This window comes from Ciconia boyciana, chromosome 3, assembly GCF_034638445.1.
Source record: "Ciconia boyciana chromosome 3, ASM3463844v1, whole genome shotgun sequence".
Taxonomy (NCBI): Eukaryota; Metazoa; Chordata; class Aves; order Ciconiiformes; family Ciconiidae; genus Ciconia; species Ciconia boyciana.
This window is the reverse complement of record NC_132936.1, coordinates 34,608,086-34,625,085: the sequence shown is the minus strand read 5'-3', so window position 1 is coordinate 34,625,085 and position 17,000 is coordinate 34,608,086. Positions and strand designations below refer to the sequence as shown.

At 38.5% G+C, this 17,000-nt stretch overlaps 1 protein-coding gene across 11 annotated transcripts in view; it reads right to left on the bottom strand.

The window, feature by feature from the left end:
• Nucleotides 1-17,000, bottom strand: part of RIMS1 (regulating synaptic membrane exocytosis 1) — a 355,711-nt gene that overhangs the window by 63,104 nt on the left and 275,607 nt on the right. For 8 of the 11 annotated variants that reach the window (XM_072855284.1, XM_072855285.1, XM_072855274.1 and 5 more), the window contains one exon: nucleotides 11,222-11,388. The exons of the other annotated variants lie outside the window; for them this stretch is intronic. In XM_072855284.1, the coding sequence (XP_072711385.1) occupies nucleotides 11,222-11,388 (167 nt within the window). The remainder of the gene's footprint in view (nucleotides 1-11,221; nucleotides 11,389-17,000) is intronic. 11 annotated transcript variants of the gene reach the window in all.

The window sequence follows — 17,000 nt, the reverse complement described above, 5'->3', positions numbered from 1 at the left end:
GCTCAGCTGGCTCTGTGGTGCAGTACTGCTGCATTTCAAGTGAATTAGTGAGCTGACAAGGATGGATGTAGCCCTAGTCTAAACAGAGGGTGGGGGAAGGACTGAATAACTTTATTGCACAGGTCACATCACATACATACATTTATAATGGTATCAGGCAGCACTATTGGGAAGGCTGAGAAGAGGTTAGAAGGCCCTTCAGACTCTCTCTACTCCATCCTCCCTCACCACCATAAATTGTATTAAACTAGCTCCAATGTACTATGTGGGAGGACAGAAAACCAATGGGAGAAAATCTATTTCCAATCCAGAGAGTGCTCTCTGCCTACATTTCCTTGAGAGATCTTCTGCAGATCAACACTGCTGTTTGTCCTCAACAAGAAGGCAAACCTCCAGTTACTTCATCTGGCTCCACCCTAAAGACATCGAGGGTTTTATGTAAGAAAATAGTATAATAAGCAGCATGAAATGAAACTCTGAAAAGAAAGAGGGATCTATGTGTACAAATATTACTAAATAAGAGGGAGCTACAAGCACAGAAAAGCAGCCAGTCAGCACTCACCATTACCCAGTGAACTCCAAGCAGAATGTCTCTGGGCAGGTCTAGAAGTGGGGAAGGGAGAGGTCTTATTTGAGTCACTAGGAGCCTTTGCCTGGCTTAGAGTTTGCAAGCTCATCACCTTAAGAGCTTAAAGAAGGTGGCTCCAGAGTAACTAACAGGACAAAAAAGTACAACAGCATAAGGATGGGGACCCTATCCTGTGCTAGGGAGTCTCCTACATTTATATAAAGCCAGCAGACTCCCCCTCCAGAAGTGTGAGTTTCCAGAACTCTCACAGTAATTAGGAAAGTCCCCAAATGTTTTGAAAAGAAACTATTTAAATGGCCTCATTTCTAGTTAGCTCCTTGCATGAGAGTACCATCAGCAGAAGGAACATTAAATTATTTTCTCAGAGACTGGAGTAGACATAGCAGTGGGTACTTCTAATCCCTGATGACAAACTGGAAGAATTGTTTGAGTTTGGCAAAAACTGTGGATCCAAAAAGTTAACATTGCACAACACGCTAACTGTGTCATCTTCAGTTTCACAGTGACATTCAAACTTTCAGTGCAAATCTTCAGTCATGATCAAACCCAACTTCAATAAGTTCATTCCTTTTAAAAGAAAGAAATTAACAGTAGATTCATTAATTAGCAGACAGTTCCTTTTCAGTAAAAAAATTAAGGATATTTGGAAACTACAGTTATATCTGAAAGCTAATTTGGATTCACTGGATCTTCCCTCTCAGTAAGTATTGCTAATCAAAGCTGTGAGGGGACAGAAAAGAGACCTAAGTTTCTCAGATTTCCTCCTGGTTGAAGTGGCAAGGAGAGCCTGCAGAGGAAAGGCCAGGAGCAGGGTGCTGAAGAGAACACTATGCTGTGGTCCATACTGATATCAGCTAGCTCTTCATGCATGCTCAATATCCAAGGAGAAAGGACTCTGAAGGAGATGCAGGGAACTGAGGAAACCATCCAGCTGTAGCTATGCCTCCAAAGGCACAACTTCTGGCATGGTTACAGTTTTTGACCATTTTGGCCAACTGCTACATGACCAGCACTACCAAGTATTATGGTTACGAAAAAAGCAAATGGACTCTTCCATGTGTTGGTTAGGGCACAATTAATGACACTGTGCAAGAGACCTCATCTACACTACGGATCACACGAATTCAAGGTTGCATTCAGATTGGAAACTGGCAGAGAAGGGCTGCTAGGATGACCAACAAAATAGAAAGGATGTAATATGTCACTGAGTAAAACAACAGCTAGTTAAATCATTGAGCTACGATTGCTTGCTATGATACCCCAGGGAGTAAACAGAAGTGAGGAAAAACCTATCTAAATAAGATTCAAATATTGGCACAGGGGCAAATGTGAACAATGTGTTTAAACTCCCTGTGAATAAATTTACCCTGTAACTCAAAGAAATTTTCAGAGCATCAAAGAAATTAGATTTGGAAAACCTTCTAAAGTAAGTGGGTGAGAGCAAAAGCAACAATTAAGTTGAAGATGGATCCTGAAAATACATTAATGTGATCCAGTTCTTTGTGACAGCAGAGGTTACATTCAGTGACTCCGGAGAGGTCCCTTCCAGTCCCGTGTTCTTATATATAGAACAGAACAGATGTAGGCAAAATTGGCTTACAGACAGCACCTACTACAAAGTAGGACTGCATTACGACCAAATGCTTCCATATGTGTCACCTAATAAAGCTGAGGTTTAATGAAACAACATTCCTGAAGATCTGCTTATGTCCAGTCTGTTTAGGTATCTGTTAAAGATAAGCCTGATGATTGGTCACCACAAGCTCATTTATCAGCTCAGAGTGGTTGATTACTATCTTACCAGGTTGTCACAATGAGCCAGAAGTAAGCTGTATGTTTTAATCCTACTCACACGATACCACGTAGCGTGGTCAATTTTAGAGCTTGATACAAAAAGGATGATTTTAGCACAGGGAGAAGCTTCCTAGTAACATTTACATGTTGCCTCAGCAGGTAGGAAAACCAATATTCCTTCTCTAAGTGTGATAATGATTTGATAGCAGCAGAGTGGAAGGCAGGAGATAACCTAATCTGCCAAAGGGTCATTTGCATTTCTGAAGTACATGCATATTAAAGTGTCTGCATGCACACTCAGAGAAGTAAAACAAAAATCATAGGGTTGAGGAGCAGCCTCCTAAATTGGTTAAGAATCAATAGTGTTGTGCATGCATGTGTGTGCATGTGTGGAATAAGATCTGAACCTGAATGAAACTGTAAGGAAACCCTGAGGAAAGGATGGACAATAAATTCTAGTGTGGTATGACTACAGAGGATTGCCTCTGATGAATGCAACTTTATTTGTAAACTATGCATATGAGTGAGGTAAAGGGTCAGCATCTACAACAGGTGATGTGAAAATGGAGAAAGAATTTGGGAGTTAAATACAGATGAAAAAATTTTTCATTCCTGTCACCTATGTTGTTTCACATTTAACTGTCATCTACTTTGCATTCTATAACTAAGTATTTTACTTTCATTTAGCTTCAATGCCAATCTGACTTGAATTAGAAGTCATTTCCAGATACAGCATACTCACCTACCCAATACATTATTCACAAAATCACGAATAGTTGAGGTTGGAGAACACCTTTGGAGACTGTTTAGTCCAACCCTCCTGCTCACTGCAGGGTCGATAAGAGCAGGTTGCTCAGGGCCATATCCAGTTGGGTTTTGGATATCTCCAAGTATTGAGACTGCATAACATCTCTGAGTCACCTGTCCCACTGTTCAATAAACTGTGCAGAAAAAAGGTTTTTCTTATGGTTAAGTGGGATTTCCCTTATTTCAGTTTGTGCTCATTGCCTCTCATCCTTTCACTGAGAAGAGTCTGGCTCTGTCTTCTTTATGCTTTCTCATCAGGCATTTAGGCACGTTGATAAGATCCCCCCGAGCCTTCTCTTCTCAAGGCTAAACAGTCCCAGCTCTCTTGGCTTCTCCTTGTATGACAGATGCTCCAATCCCTTCATCATCTTCATGGCCGTTTGCTGGACTTGCTCCAGTAGCTCCATGTGTCTTGTACTGGAGAGCCCAGAACTGGACTCAGCACTCCAGATGTGTCTCACTAGAGTTGAGTAGAGGGAAAGGATCACATTCCTCAGCCTGCTGGCAACACTCTTCCTCATGTGTGTTGGATGGTGTTGGCCTTTGCTGCAAGGAGGCATTGCTGTCTCAGGTTCAACTTAGTGTCCACAAGGATCGTAGGCTCCTTCCTGCAAAGCTGCTTTCCAGCTGCAAAGCTGCTTTCCAGTTGTGAGCCCCCAGTGTGTAATGGTACATGGGGTTATTCCTCTCCAGATGCAGGATTTTGCATTTCCCTTTTTGAACTTCATGAGGTTCCTATTGGCCCATTTCTCTATCCTGTTGAGGTCCCTCTGAATAGTGTCACACCCACCTAGCCTATCAACCATTCCTATCAGTTTTCTCTTGTCTGCAAACCTGCTGAGGGTGCACTCTGTCCCATCATCCCAGTCACTAATGAAGATGTTAAACAGTACTGCCACAATATTGACCTGAGGCATATAACACTAATGACTTGACTCCAGCTGGACTTTGTGTCACAGATCACAACCCCCTGAGTCTGGTGTTCACTAGTTTTCAATCTGCCTCAGCGTTCACTTACCTAGGCTGTACTTCCTCAGTTTGTCTGTGAGGATGTTTTGGAAGAGAGTGTTGAAAGCCTTACTAAAGACAAGATAGAGAACGTCTGCTGTTCTCCTCATTCACCAAGCCAGTCAACTAATGAAAGAAGGCTATCAGGCTGGTCAGGCACGATTTCCTCTTTGTAAATTGATGCTGACTATTCACAATCACCCTCTTGTTCTGTATGTTTGCAAATGGTTTCCAGGATTATTTGTTCCATCACCTTCCCAGGGGTTGAGCTGAGGCTAACAGGCCTATAGTTCCCCAGATCCCCCTTGCCCTTCTTGAAGATAGTAGTGACAATTTCTTTCTTCCTGTCTTCAAGAACATCACCTGGTTGCCATGACATTGCAAAGATTATTGAGTGATGACATTGGTCAGCACCAGCTCGTTTAGTACTCATGGGTGCATCTTGTCAGGTGCCAATGACTTGTACATGTCCAGTTTATTTAAATGTTCCCCAATCTGATCATCCTCTGCCGAGTCCTTGCTCTAGACTTTCCCTCTGGTCATCAACTCACTCCAGAAACCTCCTGGATTGCTTGTGCCCGCTCATCCAGCATATATTGGGATGGTTCAAGCTCCCTGTGCAAACCAGACTTTGTGAAAGCGCATCTTCTTCCAGTTGTTGGAAGAAGGTTTCATCTACTTCTTCCTGATCAGGAAGTCCACAGCAGACACCCACAACAACATGACATTGGTTGGCCCTCTAATCCTGACCTATAAACTCTCAGCTGGTTCATCACCCCTCTCTAGGCAGAGCTCCCTGCTCTCTCACATAAAGAGCAACACCCCTTCCTTCCTTGCCATGCTTTCATGGATCGAAGCGCTCCAGTCACGTGAGCTATCCCACCATACCTCTGTGATCCTGATGAGATCATAGCCCTGCAGCTGCACCACATACCTCTAATTCCTCATTTGTTCCCCATACATTAGCACACAGGCCATTCAGAGAGCCACACAGTTGTACTTATCTCCCAGAAAAGGTCTAAGAGCTTCCCTCAAATGCTCTCCTCTCAAGCACCTCCTTATTCGTGTGCATACACTCAGGGTGGGCTCCTTCCTGCCCTGTTTTGTTGATTATGAGGTCCTGCCTGTCTACATCATCCTGCACCCTTTGCTTGCCAACTCATCAACCACTTCCTCACTTGATCATGTGTTGTCATTTTGCTCCCCCATTGCTCCTGATTCAAAGCTCAAGTGTAGTAGCGCTAAAGTTCTAGTGTACTGAAAGAATAACAGCTACATGCAAATTGTATGCGCTGTTCTGGAAATTGAGAATGAACAGGTTTGTCAGAGAGAACCAAAGAAGTTCTTTTCCTTCAGTAATGTACTGAGAACATACCTGAATCCCAAGAAGCATATATAAGTTTGAGATAGAAACCATTCAGTGGCATGGTATTATATGTGAAAGACATTGGGACTGGTTTAAGTCCACTATTACAACCTATTATATTATCCTCTTTCTTTGCTAGGCCTATTTAAAATATTTTCATTAAACTTAAGCATTCAGTTAAGAAATGCATGTAAACCAGATGAAAATACAGTACCTACATTATTATATACCACACATTTATTAAGATAGTAAATATAATTCTTATGAAAGATGTGATGATCCTAAATACAGTTCTTACTAAAGATGTGATTTTCAAATTCAAAATGAGGAATAACTGTGATATTTCTAATGCAGGGACAATTTGTTTGAAATCCAGATACACGGAGAGAAATTCACCTCAGAAGCAGTTATCTAGTCTTTCATATACTTGGCAGATTTTGTTCAATCAGATTTAAGTGAAACGTCTTATGGTAGCCAACTTGCTAAATCCTCCAGAACAGAAACCTCTAGCTCACCTCCACCATGCATGACAGTTCCCTCCTTGACTTCACCAAGAAGTCCAGGTATCTTTGCTATCTTTGCATAAACAGGCCTCTAATGAAAAATGATTCAATTACTTCATTGGGCATAATTTTTAATGAAGTGAGGAAATGTCCTTCTTTGTCTTATCAAGCCCATATGGTGCTGATTAATCACCATGCATTTAACATAGACTCTTATTTATCAGTCATTTGCATTAAACCATGAAGAATTTCCTTCTGCTTCATTTAGGATGTGAGAAATGTTCCCGAGTCATATACAGTAACATCTGTAGCATACACAGGCACAAAGTATTCCTTGACTGTATTATGAATGCATAAAGACCATGACTGATGAAAGCAAACCTTCATAAAGAACGACTGGTAATCTGACTTCAGTCATGAAATACACACCAACTCCAAATGCTATGGCAAGCCAAATTCACAAGTCTGATTCTGATTCAAGTCAAAAGTCCCAGAACACTTTGTTCCCAAAATTCAGGGAACATTTTGTTCCCAGAACAAAAATTTCTGATATTTGCCTGCACTTCCACTAGAGAGCATGGCAGTCAACCAGACTTCCCAGGGTAGTAACTTGAAAGATGTCTGGAATAATTTCATATGCAGACTAGTTTATTCACGCATAGCCATTTGTTATAACATCCACCTGAAAATGCTAAACAAATTAAAAATGAAGAAGCTATTTTTTGTATATAAAATATACATGAGATTATAATAAATATATTTAGAATTTGCATCAATCATAATTCCCCCTTGCAGCCTGTTGGAAGTGTTAATCAACAAAATCTCCAGACTGAAGACTCCAGACTAATGGTATTTTCCATGCATGTCATGTCACAGCTCTGACAGCTAATTCAATTACAAATATACTGTAGGAAAGAAATTAGTCTTCTGCCTTAAAAGGTTTAGACACAGTCTTGTCATTGATTAAAGGAAAGGGAAGATTTGCTTTCATCCTCCCTATGTTACTAACTTCTTCAGCATGCTCAAGTTTCCTATTACTACAAAACTTTAAATTTGGGAGCTTTGACCCAAAGAACAGCTAGAGTGTTATCTAGCTATTCAAATAAGATGCACAGTATTTCTGTGTTGTTCTGCATCCACTGGTTTTCTCCTTGCTATTCAGATAATGTTTTATTCTATAAAAGCTGTACATTATGAAAAGCACAATGTAATTTGAATATAATGTAACTGAAGGAGTTACTAATTAAAATTAAAAATTGCTGAAAAAAACACATATTGTTACAAATTTATAGCTAATACCCATACACTTTAGGGCCACAAGATAAAGAGATGTGCTTCCAGGTTTTAAAATCTTTACTGCTTGAATAAATAAATAACTATTTATAAACATAGGATAATATAGAATGCATTGTCTGAAATGATAGAATCTCAAACCTTCAAAATTGAGAGAGAAGAGAGAGAGATTGATTGATTCTGCCTGGATTGATGGGGAAGAGGCATTAGTAAGCTTTTTTAAGCATCTTTCCTCTATTAGGATTTGAGAGGAAAGGTCAGGAAGCTGTTTGTGCTGGCAGAACTGGTGGTGAAGTTAGTGCATATAAACTACACTCACTATGACCTGAAACCTCTGTCCTTCTGACATTTAAAAGTAATGATATTTTGTACAAAATTACAACAAAAGTTTCCTTTCTTAATGATACCCCTAAAGAGGACAGTATCTTGTATTTTCATATGTCTAGGAGCTTAATTTATATCCCTCTTCACAGATGCATTAATATGAGGGATGATGGGGTTATATTGACTAACAACATTAACTAAAACTACTGCTGTCTTAAGCTGGCACACTTCACATTCAGAAATTTGATACCACAACTCCTAATATGAATAACTATCCAGTGTTTTTTAGCTCATGTAGAAATGTTAGACGAGCACAGTTTCACTTCAGGTTACTAATCTGAACCCTGAAGTACTCTCCAGTCACATTTCTCCATTTAATTTTTTTAACTCAGCTTGCTGGTCAATAGCCCTAGGATTCATTTTCCTCTACTCAATGGAGAAAGAGACAGACACCCTTTCCAAAGGTGACGCAGATCAGGAATCTTGCTTGTGTATACTGAATTTGTGTATTTTTCTTCTGGATACAAAAGGCACCTAAGGATACTAGTTGAATGACTTAGTTTAGTGAGATGGCTAAAACTGGGCCACCTCCTTTGAGTTTCTATATGCTTACTAGGTTCTTCATAGCTCTCATGTCCAGAAGATATCTGGAGAACAAAAGTAGGTGCATAAAAAGGCAGTTCAACTAACTTTCTGTCTTTAAAATTAACATTACACTCACAAACTTGCCATGGCACTGGGCTGACACACTTCCAAATGAAGATGATGGTGGATATGTGGTTTCAGTAAGACAGAAGACAGGAAGTTAAAAAATGCTCTTTTCCTTGCCCCTCCTGCTCAGCCTTCCCATCCCACCCCATCCTGCTTGATATATGTTAACATCAGGTTCCTTGGAGGCAAAAATAAAATTTGAACTTCAAATTACTAATCAAACTTGAACTTCAATTTTCTAATTCCTTGAACTTGAAGAAACATTAGTAATTAAGAGAAAGAATCAATTTCACTTAATTTTAGATGTCTAAAATAAAAACAACCAATCTAAACAAGTCATCTAGGGTTCCTTCAACAATTAATGCTAGAAAAGGACAATTCACCTGTCTTTGACATCTATCTGAAGATGAGGTGAACCATCCGAGATAATAGGTGTTTTCTTCATTTTAAGGATGACTTAGGGAAGACAAATAATTTAACAAAAAACTAATTTTTACATTAATTCCACTGTAGATATGTAGTTTTTAAGGCTAAAGTTAAACAGCACGAATGTCACTCTGAAAAAATTGTTCATAATACAATCAACCCTTTCCCCAAAGTAACTCTTCATTTCCATGTAATAAGTAAGCTGCACAAAGAATTGACTAAAGACTATGTGACAGAGGCTACCAGTACAGACACAGGAGGGTAGGAAGCTGACTTTGGCTCAGATCATCAGCAAAATGCCTTCTCCTTTTCTTTTCTTCAACACCCAGCTTCCTTTCATTCTGACCTCTGTCCATATCTAATTCCCATGATACAACATATTTGCAGGTCTCCAAAGACTTTGACCTTTTTATAGCGATAATAGGCAATCATCCAAAAATAACTGTGGACAACTCAAATGGAAAATTTTGAACAGTGGATGTTAATCTGCTGGATACAATGTTTTCCAACATAACATCAAAATTATTTTAAATTTCACTCCACTGCAATTAATGTCTGAAATAGGCTAATTGCAAAGATAGTACATTAGGGATCTCCCACTTATTTTAACAGGTCTTTCAGGGGAGCAAAACCACTGCCAACTTAGAAAAAAAATATTGGAAGTTATGAGTAATTTATGAATCTATTAATTTCTCCCTCATATTTCTACTGAATGAGGTGTACTGTATATTATTACTATACATTTTGTTCACTATGGAAGTACTACCTGAATTTAGAGAAAATTAAAGCAAGCAAGTATAAAGCATCTAAACTCTGAGGTATGGATTCTGTGGACAGTATCAGAAAGGGAAGACACCTGAATTCTACTTACATCTCACTTTAGGGGTCTAGAGTGAAGCTGAACTGGAGCTCCCATTGCACATACTTGGTTTTGTACACTACGCCAGCTAATCCTGTACCCAAGGTGCTCTGCCACTCATTAGAATGGAAGAGGTTGAACAAGAGCAATGATTTGACCCTATGTTTCCCCCTTTCCAGCCTCACATGAGGTTAGTGGTTCTCCTGGTTCTGATATTTGTGATCAGACATTCTGAACCCAAGAAACATTTCTGATACAATCTGTTCAACACAGAGATATTTATGAGAAAAAATCCTATTTCATTCAACCTGCCAAAGATACTGTGACAGGGCCTATCTGAGAAAATTCAATGTCTAGAAAATGCGGGTATTTTGGTATGACTAAAGCCCTCTTACAGAGACAAGTATGGAAAAGCTAGGACATAATGAAATGCAGCATTTAAACAAATTAATTGAAATAACTAAACAGTTTAATAGCTTTAAATACATATACAGTTCCACTGCAGTGTTCTGCTGGATTGTGGATTACTGCAACTGTCAGGTTATAGTTTCACCAATCTGAAACATGATTTTGAATACCCTTGTGAACTTTCCGTGACAAAAAAATGAGGTGGAGCTAGTTCATACATAGAGGCCAGTTTCTGAGTTTCCCTAACATCGCTTCCCATTGCATGAACAGATCAAAAAGCCTGCGGCTGAACTTCTCAGACAGTGAGTCTATCTAGAAATGTTCTGAAGTACTAAATGATGCCATCCAGACTTTTATCAGACTGATTTCCTCCATAAGGATAAGTTTTTTTATAGTTCCTAATTCTTCTTGTGTCTTACAACACTTAAAGTCAAATTTTTGAGAGTTCAGACATTGGTAGATGTAATCATAGACTACCATGCCAATCCTACAGCCACTATAGCTGGCGGGAGTTTTGTCATCAAGTTAAATAAAGACAGGAACCAATCTGTGTATCTAAAAAAGCATTAAACCAAGATTATTATCAAGGATGAAAAAGATATTTGATTATTGATAATGCAAATGAATTAAACTACTTTTGAACCAGAGATATCAAAATTACTATACAAATACTTGTTTAAAAGCTAGTAATTTATCATATGCATAAAACCAGCAAAATAAAGGCAGGTAGGTAGGGAAATACATACATAGATTGAAGGAAAGACAAACAGAGCTTTTATAAAAGAAACGTCTTTAGATGAAAAATCTAGTAATATTTCTGCTGTAATACCTTATTGGCATATAGATTACACTGATTCATAGCCAGCAATGAGATGATAGTGTGTGTTCAAGTTCCACTTGCCACAAATACATTAATCTGTCATCTCCTCGTGGGAAGTTTGCTTTCTATTTTAGATGCACAACTGCAAAAATATTGTCATCTTAGGCTAGCAATGGAAGACGATTTGTATGTGCATAGACATTTTTCATAAATTGTTATGTTGTGGTCATCTAATTTCAGTAATTTCTGGTTGTATTTTGGCACTAAATGAAAGGGGGGGTGTGATACAATTGAAGCTGCACTGAGAACTCACCTGATTCTGCCCCGAGGGCGTTCAGATTGCTCTGACATAAAACTTGTGCTGCTGAGGCGTGAGGCACTGCTGGTTCGGGAAATGGCTGACACATCACTGACATCACTATCTGATGATTTGGCAGAGACGTTATCACAACTTCTGTACTGATCTGTTTGTATATTATACTAGAGATCAAGAAAAGAAAGGGTGAGGAGTCTCATCAAAACATAACGTATATATTGAGACAAATGACCTAAGTATGACAATTCTCTCTAACTGCTTTTAGATCTAACAAAATTGTATGAAATTCAGAGAAACGCCTATATTAAATAATGTCTTTACATCTAGTGAAGAAATCAAACATGGTATTTATGAACTAAATAAGACACTTGAAATAAACTACAGTATTGGAATTGAAATAGGCTGCTGGTTCTTTAGTACACTGGAACTATAATACTGAAATATTTATGCAGTGGACAGACATCTTCTCAAGCACATGCATACCATCTATTTGGCTACAGACCTTTTTTCAATTTTTCAAATACTAAAAAATATGCTATGAAATACTTGTACAGAGTTAGTTTGGAACAGAAGAACTGTGTATGAGTCTGAATGAAATGTAATGCTATGTGAAGCTGACATTGAGGATTGATTTCAACACCTAAGTTCTATCAGAAAAGGAAAAACGTACATTTTCTACAGCAAAATATCTCTTTGTATCGTGATACTAGAGGACTAGTCAGGCAGAAAGCTAACTCAGCAAAAATAGTATTTGTTTTCAGGCAGATCTAATCTAGTTGCTTTTAACATGTGTACACATGTGAGAACAAGCAGAAGACCCAGTAGGAGGAATATTTGGGCGGGGATAGAAATTACTACCCTTTTGCTAACAGCAGAAGCTTTGATTAGTTAAAACCAACTGCGACACCACACCACCTATTACATAATGCTCGTATTACCCACATCATCATTCAGGCAAATATAAAGGGAACTGGGGTTGTTTAGTCTGGAGAAAAGGAGGCTGAGGGGAGATCTTATTGCTCTCTCCAACTACCTGAAAGGGTCTTCTCCCAAGTAACAAGCCATAGGACAAGAGGAAATGGCCTCAAGTTGCGCCAGGGGAGGTTTAGATTGGATATTAGGAAAAATTTCTTAACCGAAAGGGTTGGAACAGGCTGCCCAGGGAAGTGGTTGAGTCACCATCCCTGGAGGTGATGCTGAGGGTGTAGAGGTGGTGCTGAGGGACATGGTTTAGTGGTGGACTTGGCAGTGTTAGGTTAACGGTTGGACTTGATGATCTTAAAGGTCTTTTCCAACTTAAATGATTCTATGATTCTATGACTCTATGAAAAGAAAGCTTCAATCCTAGCAATGTCACACTTACCTAAATCTTCAGCCACACAGATATGAGGATCAAATCATTGTCAGGTTCACAAAACTAAAACCCACTATCATTAGAGAGCAAGGTATCCTTGGCTGTAAAGTGACTAAACCAGTGGTATACTTCCCAGGGCATATTATGGGAAAACTATTAACATGTGGGAACACTAGGCAGTTTTTGACAAGACACTCTAGGGAGTTCATTTTCCAGATCTGTGCTCTGTAAAATCTCAAGTCATAAAAGTTTATTTATGAATTATACACAAAGCTGTAACAGTCTGTGAATATCCTCAGCTCAACTACGCAATGGGTTGCAGGCTGAGTCAGTTGGCAAATGTCATGATGTAACTTTAAAAGGCTGGCAAACACAAGCTCGGGTTTGTACAGATTAATGTATCAGGCCTCCTGTCCTCAAGCCAGGTTTATCTTCTATTGCTCCGGTGCCTTTCAGTAACTATGTGTGAGGTCTACACAGCACATTTAGAAACCTCTTGGTAAAACATCTAAGATAAGATGAGGAAGTTAATGGGAGTAGAGAAGGGGAGGGAATAAAGAGCGTACTAAGCACTGACTATAAATATAGAAATCTGTAGGAGAAATGGAGGTTATACAAATTTAGTGTCTCAGCGTGTGTTTCAAGGTTACTCACACCTCCTGGATGGCATACGCCAAGATTAAAAACACAAACCAATTTATGAATAAAAACCTGGGGGTTTGACCTGAGGAGTGTGCATTGAGGAAATTATCAGCAACACCGTGTGAGGGGCTTGCACTGGCTGACTGAATAAAAACATCTGTGGGAAAGAAAGCTCTGGTTTACTAAAGGTAAATTTTCAGCTTCAAATACTAAATGAAACTCTGCAGATGATTTCAGAATAGCTTGGAGCATGATGACTTTGAGCTCAAATAACGTCTAACAGGCATTGACATGGAAACAGATGCAGCAGAACTCTGACTTAATAAAGTGGGTAACACAGAGGACTCAAGAACTCCAGTATTTAAAAATACTTTCAACTACAGCAAGGATTTATTTGGAGATTGTCTTTCCAAGTGACTTTGTGTGACTTATCTGAATATAAATGACCAATGGAGTTAAGATGAGACTATGCTGATACATTTATTCAGACCACCTTTTCAAAATGGCTTGTAGAGTCTGTGAAATAATTTTGCTGCTTGCCCTCCTTGAGACTGCAAAATAAACCTCTCTGAAATGGAAATACAAAGCACACTAATTCTTATCAGCTCTATTTCATAATAATGAAACATTTAAATTGCTTTAGATGACATATTTTTCTTCTAAAGTCTAAAAAAAATTCAAAGCAAGAATAAAAGCTATGAAAACTTTACTTACACTAAACATAAATGTTCAGAGGCTGGAAAACTGAATGGTTAATTTTTTCCAGTTTAAGTTAAACTGTCTCACTCCTGAGCCAGCTTTGATATTTTATGCAAAATTCCCACAGAATTCCTAATGAATCCTTTAAGCTTTCCTAAAATAAGGCATCAAAAAATATGAAAAGCATCTGAAAACATGGAATGTTCTGGTTTTCCATTGAGCTAAAATAGAATTGCAATCTGCAAAAGAAATAATGATCCTATTAAATACTAAATTTCTATTTATTTCAGTGAAATAGGGATTTCACCCTTCCTATATATTTAAACTATATCTAGAAATCATTCCTCTGCAGGTGAGATTTTTAAAATACTTTGTTTAAAATATAATCATGCAGTCTCTCTCAAATACATGTGGTTTTATGCATGGTAACAGAGCGTTTCAGAAATATCTCCATGTTTTACTTGTATTTGCTGAAGACAATCTGACTTCCCCCCTCTGTCATTATGATGTCTATTTACTTTTCTTCCTCACCAACAAGTCCACATTCTCTTTGTGGCCCTTCGTTTGAGAGTGCATACAGCGAATCTGGAATGGTAGAAGAAGATTCATGTGGTCCTTGAGCAAGCACGACGTGCTGCTGGAGAAGGCTGGCACCACCTGAGCTCTCCCATCAGGGGAACCATCAAGGCCAGATGCAGTGACTTCCTTCCTCCCTCCTGCTGGAAGCCTTTCTTCTACTTAAGTGTTGAGGGAGGTATAGGCTGCTGGCCTTTGTACCAAGCCATACCTGAATCTGCCTGTTTGTTTAGCACCCAATTAATTATTCAACCGCAGAATAACAAAGTTGAACACAGTGGACTATATATGCCATGTGGGGCAGTGGAAGACCCTCTGTTTCACTTGTACTGAATTTGCTTCACCTTTCAATGGCTACATACATGGGCTGGGAAAGATGGGGAGGAGAGAGAGAAAGCATCAAGCATGGTTGTCTGGCTTACTGGTTAGGATACTGGGAGAGAAGTCAGAAGTCCCAGCTTGTATATCAGTGACTGTTTAGATGTGTTAATGTCAATGGAAAGAGCACAGACGTAAACCAAAAGAGTGTACTTCATGCATACTTTTACATTTCCTCAATGACTAATAATGTTAGCAATTTTACTAATTATAAGGCACATTTTAGAAGTCATTTAATAGTCCATTATAATTATATTATCTTCCATATTAATAAGTAATTATATTTCTAGAATTATCTCCCATCAAATGACTGTTTGGTATCAATATGAAACCATTTATTGCTGCAGGGTCTTCAGCCCAGGTATCATCCCCCATGAGTGGGGGCTATGTAGATATCCTCACTCTGTCTTGCTCCCTATAGTCCAGCAGTCTGTACAAAATCGAATTGCTTTATCAGACTGGCTTAACAGCCAGTCTTTCATATGTTGGTAAACAGAGAATTTTATGGTGAGATGGGAGACAAAGAAAAAACTGAATCCATGTCTTCCACTTGCCTTGGTAGTCTAATCACAGCGCTACTGCATAAAAGATGGAGCTTCCCTTCCTAAATGAGATTTTCATGGTACGGTTGAGCTTTTACTACCCCTTTATACTGTATACCAGGGCTGTGATTCCCAAGAAACTGAAAACCCTTCCCTTCACAGAAATAGAGATTAGCACAAAAAGTGGTGATGCTGAAAGTGAATGCTGAGTGCTGCAGCATTTACATTTTACTACTTCTTCTTCCGGATTTAGCTCTTCCTTCCTATAGCTGCTGCTTCTACTGAATTCAGTGTCCTCTACAGGAGGCATACAACTTTTCCTGCTTATTCCCTACCTAACCCTTTTCAGTAAAATCTGATAATCAAACAGTCATTTTATCTAACAGATGAACAAAATTAAAGCAATTTTGAAGTTAACATTTTTCCCCTCAAATATAGACAGAAGTAAACAGTACTCTTCCACAAATCAGTGACCATTAAAAGAAGAACACTTTACTGTTGCAATACACCTGATCTTATCATTCAGCAGAAAAATGTCCTGGCCTAAGGTCCACTTATTTGGTATCTGCATTAAAGTAATGCCTGAAGGCTTCCAACTGGGCTCAAAAGTAATATGATGCAGTCCTGCTCATCTAGAAAACTACTGTTCTTCATAACTCTGCATGTATTTGTAATAAATTTCCCTGCCATGTTATATTCAAATATTATATAAAAATAATTCTGAAGCTTCAAAATAAAGTGAATTTTCAGTGCAATCACTTCTCCTTCAACTCTGTGTCTTACAGAGTTAAAGCTTATGTAACATTTCTATTCCGAGGTGCGCTATTTATCACATTAGGAGAGTTGCTGAAGTTTGCAGCAACTCTGATAGCAATTCCTAAAGAGTAGGTCTGGTTTTTCAAACATTAATAGCAGCTATCTTCAAATGCGCAATCTATCTTCACTGTCTACTTCTGCATTACAAAGACAGAATTTTTTTCAATATAACTATCCAAAATATAAACAGCTGAAATGCAGTCCTTCCATTCACTTTACCACTTGTGGAGTTGCTGTTTCTTCTATGCCAGCAAAACGAAAAAAAAAAGGGTATGATGAACTGCAGATGTGTTAACGTCAATGGAAAGAGCATAGACGTAAACCAAAAGAGTGTACTTCATGAATACTTTTACGTTTCCTCAATGACTAACAATGTTAGCAATTTTACTAATTATAAGGCACATTTTAGAAGTCATTTAATAGTCCATTATAATTATATTATCTTCCATATTAATAAGTAATTATATTTCTAGATTTATCTCCCAAAAGCATGAAGAATACACTGGTTTAGAGCTTTGAAAATCGAAGGAGTGTGCCCTCTTTTGACTACCAAAAAAGCCTCAGGTGACTAACCTCTGAAAATATGTGCCTTATTAAATGCTTAAAATGAGGAAATTAAATGGGAAAATTAAATAGGGATTAAAATGAGGAAATTAAAATGAGGAAAGAGAAATCCAGACCAGAAACACTAAGGGCTAGATTCATCCAGGGGCTTATGCAAGTCACAGCTATCTTTTGAGGCACCTTACTCTAACAAGGAATTTTGTCA